The sequence below is a fragment of the Pseudorasbora parva genome, chromosome 19 (assembly GCF_024679245.1).
Source record: "Pseudorasbora parva isolate DD20220531a chromosome 19, ASM2467924v1, whole genome shotgun sequence".
NCBI classification, from domain to species: domain Eukaryota; kingdom Metazoa; phylum Chordata; class Actinopteri; order Cypriniformes; family Gobionidae; genus Pseudorasbora; species Pseudorasbora parva.
In genome coordinates, this window is record NC_090190.1 from 20169743 (window position 1) to 20197708 (window position 27966).

The 27966-nt window shown below is 37.1% G+C and overlaps 1 protein-coding gene across 8 annotated transcripts in view; it reads left to right on the forward strand.

Annotated features, from left to right (window-relative positions):
• Nucleotides 1-27966, forward strand: part of rims2b (regulating synaptic membrane exocytosis 2b) — a 241805-nt gene that overhangs the window by 165116 nt on the left and 48723 nt on the right. The window contains exons 16-27 of one of the 8 annotated variants that reach the window (XM_067426681.1): nt 367-393; nt 1883-1951; nt 2614-2749; nt 4067-4153; nt 4565-4636; nt 6867-6959; nt 10336-10395; nt 10555-10629; nt 10875-10919; nt 12007-12063; nt 14907-15016; nt 15317-15349. In XM_067426681.1, the coding sequence (XP_067282782.1) occupies nt 367-393; nt 1883-1951; nt 2614-2749; nt 4067-4153; nt 4565-4636; nt 6867-6959; nt 10336-10395; nt 10555-10629; nt 10875-10919; nt 12007-12063; nt 14907-15016; nt 15317-15349 (864 nt within the window). Of the gene's footprint in view, nt 1-366; nt 394-1882; nt 1952-2613; nt 2750-4066; nt 4154-4564; nt 4637-6866; nt 6960-10335; nt 10396-10554; nt 10630-10874; nt 10920-12006; nt 12064-12501; nt 12688-14906; nt 15017-15316; nt 15350-27966 lie in introns of all 8 variants that reach the window. The other 7 variants (XM_067426679.1, XM_067426682.1, XM_067426684.1 and 4 more) reach the window with 7 other exon arrangements.

Below are 27966 nucleotides of genomic sequence, written 5' to 3' on the forward strand. Positions count from 1 at the left end.
TGAAAACAGTCATGCTGCTTATGATTGCTGGGGAAACTGTAATGCATTTTTTCTGGATACTCTGATGCGTAGAAAATTCAAAAGAACTGCATTTAGTCACTTTTGTAACATGAGTTCAAGAAAATCAGAATACAGTACTTAACCAATTTGAATGTTGCAAATTTATACATGTGCTGTGATATGAATGTCCTGTATATTCTGTATTGTTTTTATATATCCAAAACCTGGGAATTTTCAAAGTATCAATTTGTATAAATTTGGAAAGTACATTATATTCATGTTTGTTTTTGTTGATGTGTTTCTTGTTTTCATGTTTTGTTTCCTTCAAAAAATATTACTATCTATCCACCACTGACACATTTCCAGTCAAGAGCCCGTATTTGTACAACTCAGGTAACTTTGACCTGCTTGCTCCAGTTAGCATGTGATTGGTCAGCAATGTGATTACTATCCTCTACACTGTCCAAAGTGTGATCTCTCCTCACTTCCGCCTCATACTCTTCAGAAACCCCCACTACTCCACACAGCTTGCATGGAGTAAATGCCCATTGCTGCTGCTACATGCCACCAATCCTCATTTTAAAGCTTATCTGCCTTTTTAGGCCTGATCTTCACCATTAAAAAAAATCAAATCAGCCCAGTTAAAAGCCGTTCCTGAGCAGATCTGTGTATGGACTGCTAACGCTTTTCCCAGCCTCTCACAAACCTTTCTGTGGTTGATGTTTGCTGTTTTTCACTGTTTTGATTTCAAACTAAATGATAGCAAACCTCACGCTGCTTCACATGGTTCTTGGTTCTACTTGCGTTAACTTATTTTGTATTATTCGGGTCTAAACCATAGTGTGCTTCTGTTATCAATGCGAGTTTTATCATGAGCTGCTCTATTTCTCCACTGTAGAAAGGTAACAAATGAGAAGGCGTCAGCTTAAACGTTAAAATGAAAATAGTCTGCCATGGATATATTGTAAGAGATACAAAGATCTTCTTGACTAAAGCTATATTATTAGAAACAAATGCACTTTGTTATACATGCAAATTACACATCATCAATAGGGACTAGCTCAAACGTCACAAAGATTTCACGTCAAATATTCTCATGTCTGTTAATATGATAAAATGGACTTAGGCTAAAAGGAACTAACAGTGATCAGAGTTGTTTTTTTAAATAATGTTAACAAATATTAGTAAATACTGTAACACATGTTGTATTCATTGTTAGTTAATGCCTTTGGAAATTACAACTACAAACTGACCAAATAGGCATTTCTAAATTATCAGTCTGTTTAGGTTGATAATATTCAATATCAGAATTTGAGGCCTTTTTATAGGTCAAACTTAACATTCTAAAAAGCTTTCAAAAGTAACAAAGCATTTGTTTAATGCCTATGAAATAAAAATGTAAAAGAGAAGGATTTGCTTAAGTGAAAGTTACTTAAAATAATATTAGGCAAAACTGCAATAATTCATAATTTTATACACTTAAGAAAATACAATGATAAAATATATGATCAATTTAGAATGAATTTTAAAAGGTTTTAATTAAAAATTATTTAAAAATATATTAATATCTCAATCTCAATACATCCCTTATAAGTCATTATGATAACATGGTGCTAGTTTATTATGTGTGTTTGCTGTGCTATGACCCTAGCTAGATTACTTAACCTCACGTGAACCGTGTGGATTACAACAGACGGTCACGTTAACAGGCTCTTTTCTTTAATATGACCCTCATGATCTGTTTCTCCACCCCCCCCCCCTCTTTCTCTCTCTCTCTCTCTCTCTCTCTCTCTCTCTCTCTCTCTCTCTCTCTCTCTCTCTCTCTCTCTCTCTCTCTCTCTCTCTCTCTCTCTCTCTCTCTCTCTCTCTCTCTCTCTCTCAGGGTCACAGAGAATCAGTGACAGCGAGTTCTCTGATTACGACTGTGAAGATGGGATCGGTGTTATCTCAGGTACAGCGAAGTCACCTTTCTCTGCTTTAGTGCCACACTGTACTTAGAAAACCGAAGACTTGAGAGTCCTTGATAGCATTTCATCCAGTACTATTCAATTAAATTCCGTGCATGAGCGCATGATCCTTCAGAAATCGCTCTAATATGAGGATTTGCTGCTCAAGAAACTTTTCTTATTATTATCAAAAGTGTTCATTTCTTTTCAAACGTTTGAACACAACTTGATCTGATCTAAATAAATAAAACTCCAGACGAATAATCTTTTTAATGTCTGATTGCACACGGGCTACCCCGGCCTTTGTGTGCCTTAACACATGCTGATCACCAAATCAAATTAAAGGATATTGTCAGTGAGACGATTACTGTGAACTTTAGTCTACCCCGACTCAGCATAAGGAAAATCTTCACACTAACGCTGTGACAGGACTGTAATGGTCGTGTTCACTTTTTATTTTCATGTTCTTAAAGTGATGATATAGTTGTGTATTAGACATAGAGTTCCCCCCAAAAAAATATTAGGACTTCCAAAAATGTCAGAATGTCATTGTATTAGATAATAATAATAATTTTTATTACGCTCCTTTATTTCACTGAATGTTTGAATTATTATTTAGTACCAGTTGTTACATGGCATTACTGATGTAAATGTGTGTTTGCCTCAGATTACCGGCACAATGGCAGGGATTTCCAGAGCTCCACTCTGTCCGTACCTGAGCAGGTGATGTCATCCAATCACTGTTCACGATCAGACATGAGCCGCACACGTTCGCGCTCACCCAGCGTTCCTCCCCCACAAAGGTAATCTGCAACAGAAAAAACACATGTATGTATAAAGGGGTCATATCATGAGGAATCAGCTGAAATAAGGGTTTAATGTGCTATGAAAAACTTGAAGTAACTTTTACAACTCAAACCTTCCTCCCCAGTCCAAACAAGACAATTCAAGTTTTCATTATTTTTTAATAATACGATTATTAACCGTAAATATATAAAGCCTACAGTAACATATTTGATAGGCACATATCTGAGGCTTTCTAAATGATCAACAAAATCAAAACCTGCTGAAAAACCTGATGAATCTACTACATGCTTCTGTCATCTGATATATGGTTTGTACTTCTTTAGCAATTAAAAGGCCTTTTAGTATTCCCCTTCATATCCTGGTACACATCTTTTTGCTGTGAAATTAATTAATTTAAGTTGTAGTATATTTCAAGATGAACACTTACTGGACTAAAGCAACTTAGGTTTACATGATTATCTATACAACATTTAACCACCTGTGCCCGAAGAACACGCCCACCCGATTTTTCCCCATGACAGTGTAAAATAACTTAAAATATACTGTGACTTTTGGCCTCACACATACACAAAAATCATGTTAAAATATGAGTATCAAATGTGATACATCAGGCTTTTGAGGAATATTTTTTTGTTTATCACTCAATCATTGTATTTCATTGCATTATATGTTATATCTTAAAACACTTTAACTGATAAGATAACTGCAACTTTTTATCTCATAAGTATGACTTTTTCCTCAGAATTGCGAGATATAAACTCACAATTGCATGTTATAAAGTCATAAAAAAAATAAGCATTTAAATATCATCTTACTAAGATATTATCAGAAGATGACAACTGATATTTATATGCATTTCATTTACATAGTCAGCTATGCTGTTTAAAGATCCTATTGATTGACATTACAAGATATATCATAATTTTGTCTTACATTTTGGGCATATAAATATTAAAAACTGCAGCGAATTATATTCATCTGAATAAATGTAATATTAATTTTATAAATGTATCTGAATAAATTTATTGTCTTATATCATATGTACTGTATGTAGAAAACATAAAACAAATACGCAAACTTTATTTATTTATTAAAGGACAATATTTTGTCTAAAGGTTAAATAAACTGTTAAACTTAAAACCAATTAAATTAAAAATCGTTTTCGTTAATTGGAAGATCCAAATCTAAATATTAGAAAGCAAATTTAATCTACAGAATACAAAAATAGCACTGTTCAAAGTGAAATATGGCACTTCTGTATCTGGCGCTCCTTGTCATAGCAGGGCTCTCTGCTTTTCTCTCCCCTCCTTTAGTCGAAGTTTAGACCATGGTGTGAGAGGAGCACCCTCGCTTTATGGTCCCCGACAACGCCTGTCTGAAGACAGATACTCACCAGACAGGTATGTGTCACGCAACGGGCTAGAGATACTGCCCGTCTTAGTCACAGTTTATATACCAGCGCTTGTGTTTATTGTGCCCTTAGATGTTTGTTGTGTCTTAGATTGCTTTTTTTCTGAAACAGGGAACATAAATGGGAATGTTGCCATATACCTTCATCTTTTCAGTTAACGTGATTACGGAAATTCAGTGTGACAAATATGATGTGCCAGCAGCACAGAGAGAACCGTAGGAATAATTTTGAGAAAGCAGGATGAAAAAAAAAATCTGTTCCTTCTCCTTTCTCTTTGACATCACACTTTTTTTTCTTATCCATCAATCTCTGCCTCTCTCGCTTTTGTTATCTTTCCATCGCTCCATATTCAATAGCTCCATTCAGCCATATTTCTGTTCTCTGCTCCCTGTGGTTGCAGCCAGTATCTTACCCTTCCTCCTCGAACCAGACACAGACAGCCAACCATCGACCCCGCTATCCAGGACCCCAGGTATTCTGTTACCCCAGAGCAGCGTCACGCGCCCCTGCTCACCTCCCCCTTCTGTCCAATCACAGCACTCATCCCACTTTCACCCACCCACTTACCCTCTGCTGCTTGCTGATTATCAGGTGACAGATTGCCCACATATAGCACTGTATATGAAACGAGGTTGTTCTATCACTTATATATAAGTATGCAAATTATTCACTCATACATTATAGATCTCATCTTAGGATGATAGAGTCGTGTTTTTGCATGAGAAAATGTCACGCATGTTACGGTCACATTCTTACCACCTTAAGGGAATGTTCAGGTTTCAACACAAAGAAAGACCTACGTAGATCAACATAATATGTAAAGAACTGTCCATTCCCATTGAAATGATTTTGACTTGCCCTTGTTTTGTAAAAACAAACAAAAATGGCTTTTACAGTAATGAATGAACAGTAATGAGGTCATAATGCACCCTTAGAAGAAATGCTTTTAATTTTATTAAAGCACTTGTTACTTACAGAAAAGTTAACAGGTTACTGGCTTCACATGATCAATTTTTTACATGCATATTGTAATATTATATGGTTTAATTAACACTTGTGCTGTAATACTTTGTTTTTAACAAAGTATTATAACATATATGTTATGTCTGTTTATATACCATTGTAAATTTATTTGTGTAAATGTGATTTTTGTTTGTTTTGGAAATTTGAGGGACGAAATACACTAATGTTCAACAACAGGGGTCGATAAGATTTTTAAAATGTTTTTGAAAGTGTCTAATGCTTCCCATTGCATTTATTTGATTAAAAAAAATACAAGTAGTAATATTACCATTTTAAATAACTCCTTTTTTTGTTTGAATACGTTTAAAAAAAAAATCTTATTCCTGTGATGGCATAGCTGAATTTTCAGAGAAATCATTCTAATACACTCAAGAAATGTCTTATTATTATCAATGTTGCAAACAGCCTAATAATGCAGAAAGCATGATTTTTTTTCAGAATTCTTTGATGACTAGAAACATCATAACAATTTATTTGAAATATAAATCTTTTGTAACTAAAAAGATAGATTTTTTAAAATCAATTTAATGCACTCTTGCTGCATGAAAGTACTTTCTTGACTCTAACCTGTTGAACAATAGTGTCATATTATGTGGTCAATTCTTGTATTAAAACCTTTGGGGAGTCACTATGAGTGAATTGCGCCTGACTCATTTTTCACAAATCATGCAGATCAGGCAACACAAAAATCTGTGCTGAAAGAAATTTGCACACTTTAGTTCTTTCGGGTCAGTGCTGGGTGCTATAATGTGGAGGATGCAGCAAACAAACAAGGTTCATTTTCATTAGGCACTTTTTTTTTTTTACTAGAATTGTACGGTATCGCTAAGTCACAGAGATCCAGACACCCAATGATCTCTTGAAATTTGCCTGTTAATCAAATCCCAATAATCACTTATTTCCATCATTTAGTCATTACTACTACCATGAATAGTAAAAAAGGGTAAACAAGCATCTCTATTAAATGATTCACTTTATCAGTGTCTTTCAAAGTATACTCCATTTGATAGCATGCAAAAGCATAGGCGATTGACCCATCTGCACTATAAAGTTTTAACTTTGACAAATATCTGAGTCGTATCTCTTTAGAGTATACTGTACAGTACACACGTAATATACAGATGACGATAGTGTGCACTGTACATACCCTAGCCTACATGTAAAACCCAAATTATACTTAAGCCTTTAATTTGCACCAAGCTAACACAGGTTTGCAGATAAAGTGCAATCTGTAATGCACATTTAAAGTCTTTTGGTATTTTTGACACGGACAAAAAGGCACAAACTGTTTTGTGAATTCACCTCAGAATTCCTTATAGTGTAGTGTTGTGCATTTGCTAGTATATTCTAACGGGGGATAGTAATACACGCTAGTAGTCGCACTTTCACATTTTTATTTCGCACCACTGGAAAAGCACTATATTTGCACTTCTGTGGGTTTTACAAATCTTTGTTGCTGCTGGTGTTTGCACAAATCATTCTTTTGATAGCTTAGATGGTTCTCTTGACTTGAGGTTACTTGATTTCTGCTTTTGTGCTTTGGGTGATCTTCACCTGTTCCTTCTTTCAGAGAGGATGTGCCAAAAAAAGGTGTCCCACCCTCTTACCACCCAGATAACGCACCTCTTGTCCCACCCGTTTCTAACTACTGCACTCTCACTTTCTGTTCTGACTCATAGTATGTGCCCCCTCTATCGGGAAGATGCGGTCAGGTTACTGCGCTCCACTAGGATGGCCCGTGCATACTCAGAAGGGTACAATAGCGTGGACAGGTAGTAAACCACAGCGGCACACTCTTGCTCTCATGATGCTCCATATTAATGACATGGGTAGTAGTTTGGACTAGAATAGCTAGTGGCGCCTCTCAAAAGGTTTTACGTTTATGTCTCAGGATTTACGAAGGAAACTTTCCAGTGGGCGGAAAAGGAGACCATTTTTTGTAATTTTTTTGCAGAAATGTGGTTAATGTTTGAACAGTGGCAAAATGAAAGTGTCACTGTAGCGTCAGTCTAGCCTGGTCCTACCACACTCTCATTTCATTTGTACAGAGAGTGGCCACTCTCCATTGACAAGCGTTGACTTCCTTGAAGGCAGGTTCTCTGTTGAAGTTTAAAACTATTGGATCTGCCCTGAGCCACTCTGGATCTGCCATAACCAATCGCTAGCGTTTGGTCGTGACACGTCATCTCAAACCATAGACTGTACACTGTAAAAAAAAAAAAAAAATCAGGTCTCCAACTGAACATTTTCTAGTGACTGATCACATCTAAATTTTTCAGTTGGTCAAATTGCATTTCTGTGAATTAAATTGCATCAATCACGACATCAACATCATCGTTCTCAGCCACTCCCTCTGTTCGCTGATTGGACCGGTTAAAATTTTATCAAAGAAAACTAGGATATACCGCAATCCCAGACAGAGTACTGAAGGAAAATGAAAATTAAGCGGAAGTACGTAGGGGGGCGGAGCCAGGCTAGCCTCAGTCCTCTGCCCATTGAGAAAGATTTGTGCCATCATCATAATGATATGAAGTCATTATGGTAAACTTAGATGATAGAGTTCAGATTGTGACTTTGCCGACTATGCTACTAAGTACGCCAGTAATCTTAGACCAATATTTCCCAAAGGAAATTTGTGTATGTATGTGTCCTTAGCAGCCCTCACTCCACCATTCCCGCTGGATGGCTTGTGTTTTTGATGACTGAGCACTAGCTCTTTCGATCCCAAGCCAACTTGCGTAACTCTATGACAGAACTGTCAGTCAATAAACTGCAAGCTACAGTGGATATTCACCATGCTTGAATATAAATATATTATTTACCCCTCAGAAATATGGGATTGAATCTATTCAGCACTTGTTGTTGGCTCAGTGTGGAGACTCAGATGTTATTGAGTAGACCTTGCCAGCTTTGGTGTGCGGAGCCCTAAGGTGTGATAGATTCACGTCATTTTTGCGCCATTCACATTAGCAAAATTGGCAAATTTGTCAATTGTGTAGCGATATGTGAAACAGCTCACACAGAAGTCATGAGACCAAGCAGCTTTCTGTTGTTCGATGCGGAGAGTTCTCATGACCAACTTGACCCCGTTGCCCAATCTGTGTGGGAATTTACCCTCACGTGAAATCCCCAGTCATGTGGATTCCTATTGAAATGACTTGATTTTGCATGTGAAAATGTACCAATTGTAAATGTGACCATACTTCCATATCTCTTAACTCATAAATAAAGGTTCTTTGTTGTCATCTATGGTTCCATTAAGGACCTTAAACATCCATAGAATCTTTCCACTCCACAAAAAAAGTCCTTTATAATGAAAAAAGGTTCTTTAGATTATTAAAATGCACTAAGAAGAAATGGTTCTTCAATGGCATCGCCTCTTGGAACCTTTATTTTTTTGATATTCCATGATGTAACCATAAACATAGATTATTTTATCTAAAGCATCTTACATTTCAATTGAAGTATGCATTTTTATCAATTCTGGCATTACCTGGGAATCAAAATTTTAAATTAATACTTATGATTAAGTAATAGAAAGTATTACATTTTGAAATGCAATTTCCTCAAACCGTGTAGCTTGTTGACAAAATGTTTCAATTTTCCTTTCTTAAGCCTATCATGTAATAATGTTTGTAAAGTCTTCTCAGTTTGTGGCTATAATAACATTTACCACTGAATTTACAGAAATCATTTCACTTGTTAAGAGTGTTTAGATATCTAATCAACTTTTGATAAACACATTTTAATTATTATTCAGACTATCACTCAATTAATCATTTTACCATTTGTTACTTGTCTTTGGAAGGCTTTTTTATTTTTTCAAATACATTAAAATGTAATTCATATTTACATGTAATGTAGGTATTCCCTAACTTTTTTGTTAGCTGAACCTCTTTTGACGCAATGTGTTTAATAATTAAGTCAATAATAACACATTCACGGTTCTCTGATTTTGATTTTTTTTTTTTAAGTAGTCAAAGATATTTATCTAAAATATGTAATGTTGCTAACTATGATTTTCATGTAATTTGCTATCTATTATGGACTACAATTTGTAAGTAATCTACCCAGCACTGCCTGGGACATGATGAAATTGCTATAAAAATCATTTATAATCTCAAAAAAGCTTGTCTGACTTTTACCTATAGCAATAAAAGACACACAGAACCTCTTAGCAACTGCCTGGGAACCACCCACAGCAACCTAGCGTTGTGGCGTCGAAATTTTGTATTGGCAATCTTTTATGTCTTTGAAATCTTAGATTTCCTGAGATAACTGGTGTAGCTCACAACATTGGCACTAGCAAAAACCTGTTTTAACCATGTTAAAATATGAGTAGCCTATCAAATGTGATACATCAGGCTTTTGAGGAATATTGTTTTGTTTATCATTCAATCATTGTATTTCATTGCATTATATGTTATATGTTAAAACACTTTAACTGATAAGATAACTGCAACTTTTTATTTCATAATTATGACCTTTTCCTCAGAATTGTGAGATATAAACTCACAATTGCATGTTATAAAGTAAGAATTCCATAAAAAAATAAGCATTTAAATATCATCTTACTAAGATATTATCAGGAGATAACAACTGATATTTATATACTTTCATTTACATAGTCAGCTATGCTGTTTAAAGATCCTATTAATTATTGACATTACAAGATATAATATAATTTTGTCTTACATTTTGGGCATATAAATATTAAAAACTGCAGCAAATTATATTCATCTGAATAAATGTAATATTAATTTTATAAATGTATCTGAATAAATGTATTGTCTTATATCATATGTACTGTATGTACAAAACATAAAACAAATACGCAAACTTTATTTATTTATTAAAGGACAAAATTTTGTCTAAAGGTTAAATAAACTGCCAAACTTAAAACCACTTAAAATCAGTTTTGCTATTTAATTATGAATTTAAATAATTTTTCCATTATCTTCCATAAAAGTGTGGTGTGTCATGCCATATAATGACATAACTAACTCGAGATCTTGAGAACAACAACAAAAAAGCTGTTATCGTGAGCAAACGTGAATCTACAGCACCTTACGGCTGCATTGAAGTTCTTTTTGGCAAGTAGAGTTATGTTGACACATAGGATCTGATTATATGTTATTTTGTGTTCAGGAGGATGAGGAGAGATAGACAAATGTCTGCCTACAGTGACTCTTTTGAATCACCTGAGAGGTAAAATAAGTTGAGACATAATAGTACTCAAGTGGACTGTTTTACTAGTTTCAGACATAACTCTCTCTCTCATCCCTTACCCTAATTCAGCTGTTGCTCATTCTAATCATACTTTCCTTTCTTCATTTCAATCTATCAATCCTCATCCTCCATTTAAAGATATTACAATGGGCCCAATCATGTATCTACTCCATGGCCCAATCATGTCATGAATGGAACCGGTGGGGACTACAGGTAAGATTTCTGTAGAGATAAACACCTACAACACATCACAAACTCTCTTTCTTTTTACTCATCTCTTATTAACTGCCAGGAACAGATGCCCAATTTATGTTCCCACTGAGACCTTGTGTCTAGATCCCAGTTTTGGATTTGAGACTTTATCTTCTCAAACACTGACCTGTTATATCTTTTCAAAAAAATAAATACTGAATGTAGTAAGTGTGGCACTAAAAAACTGGTGTTGGTTTATTCGGTAGGACGTGCCCCAGGATAGAAATTGAGCCTTCTACAGATACAGAAAGGTATTATTACATAAAGTGAAATAGTTTTAGTAGACCCTAGTTCAATTTAGATGTTTTAGTTTTCCTGTGACCTTTACATTTTTACAGGTTTTTTTTTTTATTGTTCCCTGATATTCTGGACCATTAGCAGCATTAGTATTTTTTTTAAATTTAGTTAATTATTTATTTTGAAGTATTATATTATCTATAAACCCTTATGAAAAAAGTGCACTTTATAGAATACTTTTAAAAAGATTACTTATTATGGAAATAATATACTATTAAGTGTGAACTGAATGTGCTGTTTCCCGACACTTCATTTAATGTTTATTGCAATTAAATACACATTTATTTCAGTGTGGATTTATATTGAATGCAATTGGATGAATACATTTTTTTGTAACAATTAAGTTCTGAATAAGCGTAATTCTTTAAAGCGCAAAAAAAGATTATTAAAACATAATGATTTAAAATGAACCTTATTTGTATATTATTTTGAAATGCGCTGTTACTTAAGCCTATTTAAGAGAGTACACTTGCATGACTGATTCTAAACACAATTTAAGTACACTTTAATGTACTTTTATTAATATTCTATTATCTAAAAGTACAGTTTATCAATAAATCGCCTCGTATGTGTTATCTCGTGTTACCCTCGTTCCCTGAAGGACGAACGTCAAATGTGGCCGACTGAAAGGTGTGATTTTTTTTTTTTTTTTTTTTTTTTTTTTTTTTTTTCCCAAACCAGTTCAGCTGAAATCCCACCCCTGCAACCAATTTCATTGGCTGAGGTTACAGTAAAGGGTAGATTTTAGGATCAGGATTGGGTGTAGACAATCGTTATTGTGATTGACATGGCCAATGCAATGTTTTAGAATCGGCTCCAGGGCGAGATTTCCGCTGAACTGGTTTAGGGGGGGGGAAAAATCACGTGACTGAAAGGGAAATACTTTTAAGATTTGAAGTACACTACAAGTTCTCATTCAATACAATTGCGCACTTCTTTTTCACAAGGTTATTTTGAGTAATGAGGCTATTTAGCAACTGCTGACAGCTGTGAGAGATGCTAAATTACCATTTCATGTTCTTCTCTTATGCACCTCCATAGAGATGACCATATTCCAGAGTTCCCAGCTAACAATGAGCACTTTGAGGAAGATCTTAGGTAATACATTAGAATTTATAGAAGTATTCATGTAGGTAGAGTATAGAGGAGTAGAGTAGACTAGTTATTATGGGGCTTATTGATGTGTCCGTATGAAATGTGTTCACTTGTTTTCTTTGCAGCAGCTTCCGGAAGCTTTTAGTTGTTTGTTTCTTTAACCTTTCCCTGCTTTGCCTACCTTGCTTTGGTTAACACTTATGTTTGGTTGTTTCAGTTCAGAATTTCTATAAGAGTCTCTGTTTATGCCGATGACCCTGAGCAGCCAATATTGAAACTCAAAGACCCATTTGTCTGGTTGTTTTTTGCCAAATATTAGCCAACCAACATCATTTCACAGGAACAACCTAATGAGCTGCGATCACTGAGCAATTGATGCCCTGTGATCCCATGATGCAGTGGGGCTCCGCTGAGCGTGGCTTTGTGACTAACATTCTGCAGGTATAGCCGCAGCATGGTGGACAGACATGACCATTACAGGTCCAGGTCAGCTGACCAGCGGCCCATGATGGAGCGACCGGTCTACACCCGCTCCCGCTCGTCCGAGCGGCCCGACTCCGGCTACATGAGATCCATGCCGTCCTTACCGTCAGGGAGATCCGCTCCTCCCTCTCCTGCCTTAACGAGGTGACCCAGACCCATCACAACAAGCACTAAAGCCCTAAACGAAACCATGCCTTCTGCTTCCCGTCACCTGGAATGCCTCTCTCCACTTCCTCTTATTTTAACCCTGTTGTAACGATGCTGTTTTTGATTTGTTTGTTGATTTCCTTTAAAGAGTAGTGAGTAGTGATGATGGTTGCTACTAACTTCTTTTCATTTGAATTATAGACACACCTGTTATATCCTCTTGAGATATAATGGTGTGTACCTGGCATCGTATGGTTTACTTTCTTATTCGTTACAATTATTATGATTTTGTTTTGTTGTGTTTACTAACATTATTTATTTGTGGTTGAACAGTTTATGCTTTGAGTTATGGGCTGTTTCGAGTGCCGTGTGCTCATGCATTTAGGCCTTCTCACTTTCCTTGCAGCTTTAGCAGCCACAAGCACCTCTCCTGATGCTGATTCCATCACACCTTTTGAGACACCATAAAACCTTTTGACTTACGATTTGCCCGGCACATCATAAGTCACAAGGAAATTACATAAATGTTCAGATTTACGCATGAACTTTCACTGATGCAAGAGTCGCAGTAGCTCTTGGATGTGCCACAGTTTACTCTGAGATGTGAAGCACATGTACGATCATTGGAAAGCAAATGTGACACTGAGCTCAAAAGGTGCTTTAAAGATCATTGTGTTTACTGTGGAGTTGATGTGCATTTTAAACGTATATATTTGTTTACGTGGCTAAAATGCACATGACTGTGACATATTTACTAAATGCATGCTCTTATATGGTCAAATATGTGAAATTAGTTGTTGGGTCATATTTTGCCCCAAAATTGGAAGATAAATGTAATATATTATTTTATAAAAAGAAAATGAAGCCTGTTTTAGATCCAGTAGGATTTTTTTGTATTGTCATTTTCACAGTATTTGTCCAGATGATTTATTTTTTGTAATTCTAAGTATTTTAATGTTAATTTCTGTTTCTATTCTATTTCTATATAATTTTGTCATTTGTATTTATTATGGAAGCTTGTTTCCACCACTAAAAGTATAAATAAAAATGTGCAACTTTTTCTCTCACAATTCAGATTTGTGTGTATGTGTGTGTTATAAAGTCCAATTCTGAGATATAATCTCGCAATTCTGAAGGGGGGAAAAGCCAGAATATTTTCCCACAGAATTGGACTTTACATCTCGCAGTTCTTTTTTTCTTTTCTTTTTTTTCCAGAATTGCGAGATATAAACTTGCAATTGTGAGGGAAAAAAGTCTGAATCGTGACTTAAAAAGTCACAATTATCTTTTAAAATATTTTATTCCATGCGGGGAACAAGCTTCCATATATTTTGTGCAAAAAGAAGTCTCTTGCACATAATATGAAATCATAAAATTTTGACCATTTTACCGGAAAAGAGGTTATGGAACAGTTTAAATGGTGGCTTGTATAAAGTACTTTCCCACAAATTAAAAAATACATTTGTAATATAGTAATTGTTTTACTTTATACAGTAAAAAATGTAAAGTAAATACTGTAACCCCCCCCCAGAAAATCAGCATGCATAAAGCAATGCAGCAAACACTAATAAACCTTTACCATTTCAATTTTATATAATTTGTTTTCATTGCGGTAATGTAAATAAGATATTTTACAGTAAGAAGTTATATGGGGAAGAGGAGAATGTGCTTAATTCTGATGAAATGATGTCAAGTGCAAAAAAAAATCTTGATGCTAAAAATAGCATCTTTTTATTAAATCATTTTTTTATTTATCATGTATTTCTTTTGATATTGGGGTAAAATATGACTTGATAGGTTTCATAAGAATCACCTACAATCTTATGTGGGTTGCTGTACCAGCTCATGTTGATGTATTTTATCTACAGGACGTATATTTCACCAAATGCTTTTACTTCCTTTTAGTTTTTTACTAACCCTTAAGAAAACCGTGCCAAATATTGACTTATTTTCTTTAATAGTACATAGTATGTGTCCCTTTTTATAGAACTCAAGTGGAACTGTGTTTTCTAACACTATTGTATCATTAGTAAGTGATGCTACTGTCAGTATAACCATAGTTAGTATAGGTTTGTTTTTATTAGTATTCTCTCACTAGCGTGTTCTGCTGTAGTCTAACAGTCTGCCCTGTCTTGGGCAGGTTTATGACTCGACGACAAACTCTTCTTTAGATGTAATGTTTTATGTACATTACTGACACGCCATCTGTCCCGCAGGGCAAATCCCCGCACCGGATCGGTCCAAACAAGTCCCACCAGCACCCCAGTATCGAGTCGAAGAGGACGGCAGCTACCGCAAGTCCCACCAAAGGGGTCTATGGACAGAAGTGAGTAGATAAACCAGGCTTCCAAATTGCAAGATTAGAAAGCCTGAATAATAAGTCAGGTCAGGACCACCAGATGCCACCCAGATGCATTTATTAGTGACATGTTGATGATGAGAATAACCTTTCCATTGGTTAACTGACAGAAAGCTGAGTAACACAAAAAATGGCTTATGTATAAACAAAACATCTTGAACACATGTCAGATAAAGAATAATGTGTGACTACAATTTGGATAAAATAACGTTATTGTCCTTTACATAACACAACATGGATTGCTTTTTTCCCCACCCTTTTTCCCAGAAGATGGCGAGGGCATTACTGAGCCTTATGAAGGTCTGTAAGCACTAGATCTGTGTGTTTAGCTACGTCTCAGTCTTCTTTATTACAGCTTTATCATCTACTCTGTTTGACTAAACCTGTCAGCTCTGGTCTGTTAGCATTACCTGTCATTGGTGTAGCTTCTGCCATTCATTGAGTAGAGTGAACAGATACTTCAGCCATAGCGCAATTAATAGTGCTGTAAATGTATCATTATAGATGTATGCTCTGTCTAGTCCGTGTACTATGTCCATGTCTGGATTCATGTCCAAATCTGCCACAGTTGGACATCAAAAGTGTGGAAGCTTGTTTCGATCACAGAGTAAAAAACTAAGAAGGGTAATTGCAACGTCATTTAGTAATTCTGACATTATTTTCTTGCTATTTTGAGTTTATATCTCGGGTTTAGTACTTTGTCTCTAAGAAAATGAAAGATGTCAAGTCAATTGTGAGATGTTTGCTCCATTATGTTAGCCTGACTAGACAGACCCACTTTAAAGGGGGGGGTGAAACACTCAGTTTCAGTCAATCTCGTGTCAATCTTGAGTACCTATAGAGTAGTATTGCATCCTTCATATTTCCGAAAAGTCTTTAGTTTTTATTATATTTATAAAAGAAATATGGGCTGAACCGAGTCTTTCCGAAAAAAAACGAGCTCCTGGAGGCGTATCGAGTGGGCGGAGCTAAAGAATGACGAGCGAGCACAAAGCGGTGACGTCCTCAAGAAAACGTTACCCTAAATAAACCATGGCTATCAGATTCAACTAATACATATATGATCTAGAATCAGATCCGGAGGCTGAAATAAATTGAACAGGAGAAGCAACAACATCAGGACGTCCGTCTCTGTGGTATGTACTGTATTTAGTGGCCTGTCAACATGTGTTTACTCGCAGTTTATGAGTTTATGACATGATTCGGTTTATGGACTATTGTATGCGACTAAACCTTAGCAGTAGCAAGCAAAACGGTTTTGCACGTCAGACTAGTGTAATGTTATACATAACAACAATGGAGTAATCGTTAGCGCATTTGAATGACGAAGCATGCTTTGACGTTAACGTTAAACAAACTGACATCTATAGTGGTCAGCTAAACAAATGTATTTAAACACACACCATAGATCGCATACTCCATTGATAAATTAACTACCGTTATACACGATTGTGTTGTTTACTGATGTTTACTTACACGACGATAGCCAACAACAGACATTTGAAGCAGTTTTACTCACCGCCTGCTTCCAAAGCAGGACCATGAACCTTTATCATTGGGACCGCTCCGTCAAAAACACACTTCATTGGTAAGTTAACTGTTGATTTCGTATAGTCCTGACAGCAGAGACCGTGGAGATCCACTTTTGCGACCGAAGCGTATGTTGTGAAGCTTCCCGTCATTTCTGCGTTCAAATCGGTTCAAATGCAGCGCTGCCTTCCCGGAATGCTGTGCTGAAGCGTTGAAGTCACTTGATGTCACCCATAGGAATAAAATGGAGCGTGGCGCGACAGACGTGTGGCACGGACGAGTGGATCTGCTGCACCTGAGAGCAGTGTTTATGGGCGGCGTGCATCTAGTCACGCGCGCGCACCTTTCCAGGAGAAGAGCCCGTACGGCCCATACAAGGACATTCCGCTTTATCGACGTCAAGCGGACCCATACTCGAAAAAAACTCTCAGAAACTTGTGAGAAACCGGAAGGAGTATTTTTGACACAGAAATACTCCATCAAACGTCCAACTTAGTTTTTGAAACTTTGTCTATGTTTAGGATGGGAATCCAAGTCTTTAACAGTGTAAAAAGCTCAGTCTGCATGAAACAGCATTTCACCCCCCCTTTAAGATGTCAGGTCTGGGAACTCAACATTGACAGGGCACAATCTGAGGGGCGGGATAAACGGTTGTCTTTCAAAGAGTTTGTCTTTTCATTATGTTAAGCCCGCCCACTGACTCTATACATGATGTGATCGGCCTGACCAGAGTTTGGTTGTTCCAGCTCAGCAAATTAGATTTGCTGTCGCTAGGGTGCATCGAGATTTCTAGGTTACCATTATGTGAGATAAAAACAAATTGAAATTATGAGAAATTAGGTCTGAATGGTTTCATAAACTTGCAATTCTGGAAAAAAGACTGATTTGCTCAGTTCAAGGTAGGGTAGGCGATTTTCAGAGAGGCTAGCAATAGCGAGTAAGCTTTGAAAGCATGAGATCCCACCCTCCCTTCAAAGCATCTTCAAAGCCAGGCCTCCTTCAAAACACATGAACACACACAGCAGGGATCAAACAAAAGCGTCAGGAGAGATGGCGTTAAACTATCTCATGTCACAAAGCTCATAACATCACAATTATAATGAACATACACAACTTAAAGAGCACTGACCTGTACCACCTGAATGCTGAACATTCATTCCGGCGTTGATAATGTTGCCATTGAAATTAATTTCAAGTCACAAACCGCTCCGAGTATAATGTCACGGGTTTCTGTCTCTTCCACAATACAGTAGCTATGTCGAGAACACAGCCTAAGCTAGTTGTTTTGGTTCAGGAGGAACTGTAAAAAGTGACTGCTGTTTTAGTTGCGGTGCTCGCACTGACGTCTGTGTAAGGCCAGTTTCACACTGCACGCGTTAGCAGGGCATAAGCAGCGTGTGTTTTTTTCACCGCCCATGTTAACAGATTAGAGCATTCACACCGCACGCAGAGGCGGCGCGGCAACGCGTCGAAGGAGCAGAGCAGAAGCGGCAGTGCTGAGATCGTTTCAGCGTCGAATTAAAGCCACAGTGCATAGTTTTTGATCAAATTGACCTGGTTAACATGGAAAATAATAAATTTCAAAATAAAATCATTAAGTGAAGTGTTCCGCGAGTTTCATTATCACCACATGACATGCATGAATGAAATGCATGAAAACACATCACTGCCAAAAGTTTTTGTCTAAACTTCAACGGGCCATTTAAATGATTAAACCCAGAAGCATGTCTTAACTTTAAGGTTACTTTTATCATTTAAACGATCTATAATACAGCATGTGTTTTTGGGACAGAGGGGAAAACGGTCGCATTTGCAGCATATATGCTTCCCAACATAAATCAAAGCACAAGAATGACAGTGTCGGAGGAGAACACCAGAAAATATGACAGAATGGACAATATTCTTCTGTATTTGCAATACACGAGCCGCGGTTCATCTGCGCGAGCGAACGAACGCTGCCAGTGTGAATGCACAACAGGAGCGCGCGGCTCCCGCTCTCTATACGCACTGCTTCTGCCCTGCCAACGTGTGAAACCAGCGTAACTCTTCATAGCATGAAACAAGCTGATGATGTGTGATCTCTACACAAGGATATGTAAAACTATATGTTGACAAGCAGTATAGGACATATTATCGTAGCCCTCGAAAAACAAGGTCTATGATTGAACTAACATTTTATGGTCCTTCGTCTTCAACAGGGCCTTAACCACCATAGACATTGAGGGGGACAAGTCCTGCCCAAATAATTAGAAATGGCCATATTGCCCCCCCCCACCCCCCACCCCACCCCCCACACACACACACACACATACACACACACACACTAGCGGGAAGAATCTCAAGACTAACAATATAATTAATGGAAATATTATTTGCAAATAGTCCCAAAATGATTATTTCCCTACTAGAATTAGAACTAGCTTTTTGTTCACTGTTCTGTTTTTTATGCTTTATACAAATAAAATTGTCCCCCCACCCCACCCAAATTTCAAGACATTGTTATGGCATTGCCTTCCACAGTCGATATAAATACATTTAGACCATGTAACTTAGTGATTGCTATCGGGATGTGACGAAAGTTTCAACCTGCATAAGAAAACATTTTTTTTAAGCAAATCACCTACCCTGTCTTTATCTCTAAATTTAACGACACAAGATCAGAATTGCAAGAAATTAAGTCAGAATTGTTATAAACCTGCGATTCTTTAGAGAGGAAGTTCAAGTTGCAAGATTCTGAGAAAAAGTCTGAATTGTGAGATAAAAAGCTGCAATTACCATTTTTATATTGTTCTTCTGTGGCGTAAACAGGCATCCATGCAAAAGTCTACATGCCCTTATTAAGATTAGTGGTGGTAAAAGCTGAAGGCAATTTATGTCAGACCCTAACATTAGCAACATCTTCTAACAGTATTGTAATTGCCGAAAAGCCAGGGTAAATTCTTGTATGTTTATAGTAGAGGGTCAGCGACCTTTGAAGGGGTAAGGAGCAATATTGAAAGATGAATATATATTTATGCTGTATATTTCGATTTAGAAATGTAAGTCACATCATGCACCTGCATGGCAGTCTACTCCTAGCAGTAATCCTCCCAGTCACACACGTAATCATGGTTTATTAGTCACTAGTGGTTGGTTTCTTGACATTTTGGTTTGCTTTTTCTTTCGATTGGCACAACTCATCAACCAATGAAGCAGCAACAGGGGCGGTACCTCAGCCTCCTGCTCCTCCCCCTATTCTTTCCCAGCTTCCACAGACTGTGGCTGGTAAATTATATTTAGGACACTTGACACTTCATATCAGTCAAATGCAAATATCATTTTAATACAATAATGACATTTACATCAAAGTTGTTTCAATATGTTTGTTAATAGACTATGGAAATTACACTTCAATGGATCTTTATAACTTTTTATATTATTCAATGTTAAAAAGAAAATCAAAACTGTATTTGCATTTGCACTGTAGCATACTAGTTAATCACCAGGTAGACTTTAATTGGAAATTGTAGATTATTTTAGCTTTTTGCTTCTATTTTCATATTTTTTATATTTCTCACCTTCATGTCTGATGGCATACTTCTGTTTCTCTTTTTACACTCATTTCTGTCTGAATGTTGAAGGGGTGGGAGGGGCTTCACAGCCTCCAGCCCCGCCCCCTCCTCCTCCACCTCCACAAGTCACACAAGCAATGGCTGGTAATGCTGTTACTTCATAGAAAACATAGACTTTTGATCCCGTACCCGTAGATGAAATGTTAAGAAACATATATAGTTATAACTTTTTATGTAGTATGTAGTATAAGAAAGTTTAGGTGAGCCTGGGCTGTTTAGTTAGAGTGTAGTGTGGTAGTCAGTAAATACTGTAGCAGTACACTACACTATAATGCAGTGGCACAAACTACCTGTGTGTGTGTGTGTATGTGTGTGTGTGTGTGTGTGTGTGTGTGTGTGTGTGTGTGTGTGTGTGTGTGTGTGTGTCATTGTATGTATTATTAGTAATGCACCAATAATTCTGATTTTGTTATATAATTCTCTAAATTTGGAATAACTAGTCTATACACTAGCATTAAAAAAAATGCTCGAAAATGAATACTTTTATTTAGCAAGGAGGCATTAAATTGATCAAAAGTGACTATAAAACAGTTACATTTTTATAAAAGATACATTGTTAAAAAGATTTGTGTTTCATATAAATGCTGTCTTTTAAACTTACTATTCATCAAAGAATCATATATCATATACGATGACAGTTTTCACTTTTTCAACTGAAGACAGTTCTTTAAAATTTTACTAATATTAGAATATGTTTTTACAGTATTTCTAATAAAAGAAATGAATGCGGCCTTGCTGAGCATTAGAGACTTTATTCAAAAACATGAAGGACCCCAAACTTTTGAACGGGTTTGAACAGCTAAAACTATTTTTAAACGTTTTTTATTATTATTAAATAAAATAAGTATTTAAAGTAAAAAATAATGAAGAGACGATAAATTAGGATTACAATAAATGATTATACCACAATAACATATGATCAGTTAAACTGGATAGTTTCTAATCACAGGTTTTTTTTAACAATATTTGATAAAGTTATGAATTGCTAATGATTATACCACAATAAAATATGATCAGTTAAACTGGATACTTTCTCATCACAGTTTTTGTTAACAATATTTGATAAAGTTAGGAATTGCCTGCAAATATTTTAAACTTTTTAAAATGTCAGTGCATCATTACATTTCATAAATGTCTGCCCAAGCAATCCTTTTTAATTTAAAGTAATTTTCCTTGTTTTTCTTTTTTTTTCACAACCCTGTCAACCCTGCCAATTATGTTGTCTTCCTTGTCATCAACAAAGCTCATGTGGGGATGGAGCCTCCTGTCCCGGGCCCTACCACCGCACATGTCACCGTACCTCCTCATGTCCACGCTCCTCCCCCTCCTCCACATGCCCATCCGCCTTCTTCAGTTGCCACTCCTCCACCTGCACATGCCCCTTCTCCTCCAACACATGCCCCTCCTTCTCCAGCCAATGCCCCTCCTCCTGCATCACATGCTCCTCCCCCTCCAGCCACTGCCTCATCATCAGCCTCACCTCTTGTCCAACAGGCTTCTGTGCCAGGTGTGTCAAAGCAAAAGAGCAATTCTTATTACATATCACACAACATACACCAGGGATGCAAAAGATAGGGTGCATCTCAATCAGCTCCCTAGTTCAGTGGTCAGGGCACAGATCAGGCAGTCGGGCATTTTAAGGGTTTTCTTAATAGAGAAATCCTACCAGTGCATTGATACATTCGCTTCCTAAAAAGTCCCACAATGCACCGTGAAAATCAGGGAGCATCGATGCTTACTTTTTTCATTGAATGGATGTTCTGAAGCACAAAAAAAAAATCACATAAGCCAACTCACAATACATGATTTGGAATTAATTATATGTCAGCATAACCATACACTCACCTAAAGGATTATTAGGAGCACCATACTAATACTGTGTTTGACCCCCTTTCGCCTTCAGAACTGCCTTAATTCTATGTGGCATTGAGTCAACAAGGTGCTGAAAGCATTCCTTAGAAATGTTGGCCCATATTGATAGGATAGCATCTTGCAGTTGATGGAGATTTGTGGGATGCACATCCAGGGCAAGAAGCTCCTGTTCCACCACATCCCAAAGATGTTCTATTGGGTTGAGATCTCGTGACTGTGGGGGCCATTTTAGTTCAGTGAACTCATTGTCATGTTCAAGAAACCAATTTGAAATGATTCAAGCTTTGTGACATGGTGAGGATGGGTACATGGTGGTCATAAAGGGATGGACATGGTCAGAAACAATGCTCAGGTAGGCTGTGGCATTAAATCCATGCCCAATTAGCACTGAGGGGTCTAAAGTGTGCCAAGAAAACATCCCCCACACCATTACACCACCACCAGCAGCCTGCACATTGGTAACAAGGCATGATGGATCCATGTTCTCATTCTGTTTACGCCAAATTCTGAGACTATCGAGACTCAGCAGACCAGGCAACATTTTTCCAGTCTTTAACTGTCCAATTTTGGTGAGCTCGTGCAAATTGTAGCCTCTTTTTTATCTAGTTGTAGTGGAGTGGTACCCGGTGGGGTCTTCTGCTGTTGTAGCCCATCCGCCTCAAGGTTGTGCGTGTTGTGGCTTCACAAATGCTTTGTCAGACTTGCTCTTCTTTCAGCTTGAATCAGTCGGTCCATTCTCCTCTGACCTCTAGCATCAACAAGGCATTTTCACCCACAGGACTGCCGCATACTGGATGTTTTTCCCTTTTCACACCATTCTTTGTAACCCCTAGAAATGGTTGTGCGTGAAAATCCCAGTAACCGAGCAGATTTTGAAATACTCAGACCAGCCCTTCTGGCACCAACAACCATGCCACGCTCAAAATTGCTTAAATCACCTTTCTTTCCCATTCTGACACTCAGTTTGGAGTTCAGGAGATTGTATTGACCAGGACCACACCCCTAAATGCATTGAAGCAACTGCCATGTGATTGGTTGATTAGATAATCACATTAATGAGAAATTGAACAGGTGTTTAATTTAATAATCCTTTAGGTGAGTGTACATTGCTAGACAGGTAATCTAGCGAACATTTAGCATTTATGTTCGGCTGAAATGTTGCACGTGTATGTAGCAAGCAAAGTATTTATCATAATGTACTTTAAATACTGATGTCAGACAGATATCAGATCTGCTGTTGTCCATAAATACCAGTAGTGATTGAGTGTAGTGTAGTGTAGTGAGCCAGAGCCCTTACTGTCCTTACCAGTGCATGCATTTCCGTACACAATATACTGATTTAAAACCTAGGAAGTTAGGGAGCTGACTGAGATGCACCCTTAGTTCCCGGAGCGCCAAAGCCCCGTAGAGTTTAGCTTCAACCTTAATTAAATGCATATGATCCAGATAACGTATGTTTGTTGGAGCAGGGTTGGAACTAAGTGGATTTGCACCCCTGGTATAATTTAATAATATATAATAATTATAGTTTACTTGCTGTGATAATTTAAAATAGTATGTTAAACAGTATGCAGTATGCAATCATAAACATTACTAGAGTCATTCTGCACAAATAGTAAGAGTAGTATGGGGCGGCAGTGGCTCAGTGGTTCATGTAGGTTGTCTACAAACCAGAAGGTTGGTGGTTCAATCCCCGGTTCCACCTGACCAAGTGTCGAAGTGTCCTTGAGCAAGACACCTAACCCCAGCTGCTCCCGACGAGCTGGATGTCGCCTTATATGGCTGACATCGCTGTCGGTGTATGAATGGGTGAATGTGAGGCAAAAATGTAAAGCGCTTTGGATAAAAGCGCTATATAAATGCAGTCCATTTACCATTTACCAGTCCATTTAGTATGCTGTTCTGAACATAAACTGAGTGCTAGTTTCTTGTTTCTTTTTTCTTTTTTTTCTTTTTTTTAGTAGTGCTTGTAGCTTCTCAGGAGCATGAGTGTGCATAAGTGTGTTTTAGCATGGTTAGACTGTACCTGTGTGGTTGTGGAAAATACTGATTATTAAACTCACCTTCTGTTTATGTGCGTGCCATGTCCGACACAAGAATCCCAGGAAAAGCCTGTAGCTCCCCCACCTGTCAATGGGAGGAAAGGCAAGTGTGTGTGAGCAAGTGTGTGTGAAGTTCTGAGTGATGTTTTGCAGTGTGTTTTGTGTTGCAAAGATTTAGAAAAAAAGTAGATGTTTAAGTGGCTACTTTTGCAGTACTTGACGTTTTTACGGCTTCACTGTCATCAAATATATATTGTATAGGCCTATTTATTCTATTATTGTATTGGTGATATCATTAAGACTGTTACTGATGTTTTCTGGCTTTGCACTGAGCTGAGCTATTTTTTCTAGTTTTGAGGGATTAGTTATTATTTTAAGAATAGTTGGTTTATGTTTTTAAAGCCTTGTGTAAACCAAGTACTTTCATTCACCTGTAGATGGCTCAATGACACTCCTTTTTTAAAACTAGATTTGCATAGTTAGAATATGTTTTTTTAAATGAAAATTAATTAAAAAATGTATAAAATAAACAAAACTTTTATTTTTATCATTTTTAATAATTACAAATTATAATATGCTTGAAAAAGGAAAACTGAAAAAGGAGTGTAAAAGTAAATTTTTCACTGAAAATCACTGGATTTTTTTTTAAACTATGATGGTAAACTGCATATAATTGTAATTTAAACATGCTAAATGTGTCTTGTATCTGCACTCTACTGGCCTGAAGTGTGCACTTCTAATTAGCATCTCTTTTAACTAGAACCAATGACTATTTCTCCTTGTTTTGTAATTTTAGAGGTGACATGGGAGGACCAGCAGAAGAAAAACCCCGGTATGCCACAACCTGTGGTCTTCATCTGCCTTTAGTAGAATAGATCAACCCTAGTGCGCTTCCAAGGGAACTAGATTGCAGCCCTTCTTCTGCTGTGTTGCTCTCTGCTTTTTCTGCTCTTGTTGCTGCCAAGTTATTTGTTAAGACTGAACCTTCTGTATTTACCGCTCTGTACGGCATGATTACTAAAAACACAGAAATGTAGTCTTGCTTTTTGGGGCATTTGAACATCAAACAGGTAATAATAAACTGGTGTGTGTTGCAGGGACATGCACAGGGGGGTGGCTACGCGGCCCGGGGCCCTCATGGGCCTGGCAGGCGGAGTATTGTATACGAGCGGAGTGGATTTCAAGTCGCGCTAAATGCATTCTGTAATGACTTCCGCTCCAGATCCACTCTAGAGTTTCCATTTCTCGCTCGCACCACATCCGTGCTCCGAGTTCCCTGGAGGAGTAGCGGACTAGAGGAGACCCATGCTTCATAATTAATCATATATTAACACATAATTTCTGCCTTTCGTGGTTAAATCATTTACCTGGTATTGGTGTGCTAGCAAGCAAAAATATAGTGACAGTGACTCCAGTGACAGATTGACACAAGCTTTTTAAGCCTTGACTTATCCTCACAATGGCGAGGGTGATTTATAAAAAAAATTGCCACAGCTCACACTGAACTGAGTTCAGTGCACTGGTTTAATAATGTTCATAGAAATGGGAAGGAAGGAGACGGGAACCGGCGAACTTTAACAACTTTTTAATCAAATAAAAATAAACAAAACAAAAGGGAAGTTTCCTCATGGATGACTGCCCGCACACACATAACCATAAACGAAACTCCACATAAAGGCCAGGCCTGGTCCTCTCTCGTCTTCCACTGTCTTTGCTCCTCCTTTTATACTCCCGTCACTCCGCAGTTGTGAGACGAGACCGGTGTGTCGCGCAGCTGGTGCTCATTATCACTCGCCACCAGCCCGCTCTCACGGCCCCTCGCCTCACTGCCTGCCATAACTAGAAACATATAGATTAACATGATCTTTTGCAATACATTAAAGTGAGCTAATTGAAAAAGTCTATTGGGTTTGATATGAAATAAACAGTACAAACATCGTGTAATACAGTAGAGCTGACATTTATTCTGCAATTTTAGGTTTATACTTAAAAACAAATTCTGTCTGTTTTTAGGCTTTGCACATTTTAATTATAGTATGACACATTTTCATCAAATTTTCAGAGTAATCTTTAAATGGTTATGGTTTAGTATGTCTGTTAGTCCATTCATAAGTTCCTTATATTACAAGATATCACATGAGCAAGAGAGCTGTTTTTTCTCCAATAGCTTATCAACTCGATTGCAAATGTGATATTGATTTTATCCAACAGTTACATTTTCAGTTCAGTTATTTTTTTTTTTAGGTTTAGACATAATGGCCCCTATCATACACTCTCCTCAATGCGGCGCCAGGTGTTACGCATGTGTTTTTTGTTAGTTTCAGCCTAACGCAGTTATCATTTACACATCCTGTGACCCATCATTTAAATATTAAATGCTCTCACGCTCTCACGATCTGTTCACCCGTGTTCTGACGCAGTGTTGACCCATTGCTATTTTGAGACAATTGAAAACGACAGTGCCATTGACTAACCAAAACCTGGTCTAAAATCAATGCTGCTGTATTTTTTTTTTTTTTTTTTTTTTTTTGTTATTTAAAGGATGTGTTAGTAATATGCGCCTATAGGCAGAGGCACAATGTGTGTACGCTCTGCTAGTTACACGCACAAGCAGCAGCACACAAACATTTTTAAATATGAAAAATATAATTTCTCTCTGGAGAAGCATTCAATCTTTCCGCTTGCAAATTCCACCATGCAAATAGCAAATCCGCCATGGTGCAAGTGCAACTGGCTTTTCAATGGAATTGGAGATGAGACTCATCTCATCAAGATTGATTTATTGCACATTACAGCCAAAACACACCCATGACTCATTAAGAGACTAGGTACAACCCTTTTGGTCCATGTGCTGGGCACGCCGACCATTTTTCCCGTTGTTAAACTAGCAAAAGTGGATTTTTACTTGCACTTTAGACCATCCGCTTAAGATAGGGCCCACTATTGTCAATACAGTATGTGTTTGCTCTATTTTACCAAACGAAAATAGTTCCAAACAAACACAGCCGAACATGGTGCCCTTTTTCTTGGTTTGGACAACTACCCCAAAAAATTTCTGTGCATGTCCCTGTTGCATTGATTAGAGTTCACGCCATCCACTTTAGTTTTACTCAAGTCACCTTTATTTATAAAGTGCTTTATACAATACAGATTGTTTCAAACCATATTTAAACATGATAAACAGAAAAATATTGATTCAGTGATGAAAACCGTGTTTAATTCTGCTGTAAATCAGCTCTATAAAGACAATAGTGTCATTTTTCCACTGAGATCAGTGTTGCTGAGATTCAGTTCCGTTCAATAACTGTGTAAAGATCATTAATATGAAATGAGTTATTTTCAGCTATAAAGCAGCTCCGTAGAAAACAGTGATGTAATCATACAGCTCAGTTCAATTCTCATCCAATAGTGTCAGTCTCCTAAATAGTTCATAAAGTCAACTTATTTACAATAAAATTTATTTGCGAATTGATTTCCCTTGTAAAAAAGAAGTGCACTTGATTGCATTAAATGTGCACTTGTAGTGTACTTCAAATCTTAAAAGTACACTTATTTTGATGTGTTGATAATAATACTAAAGCATGTACTTAATTATAATATGAATTGTCGTGTTTATTTCAATATTGGATTTAAAGTTACTATATTTTAAATGTACTATATTGAAGCTTTGTTATAACAAATGTGTGTACATGACATACAAGTATCAATCAAAAGGGCATTAAAGTATATTTTAGTTTAGCATAAAGGCTTGTCAGTACATTTTTGAGCATACAGTTTAACCATATTCCAAAGACTATAGAAGTAATTCTATATTCATGGAATTGTGTTTATAGGCCTCAGGAGTCATAAACAGAAGCACTGC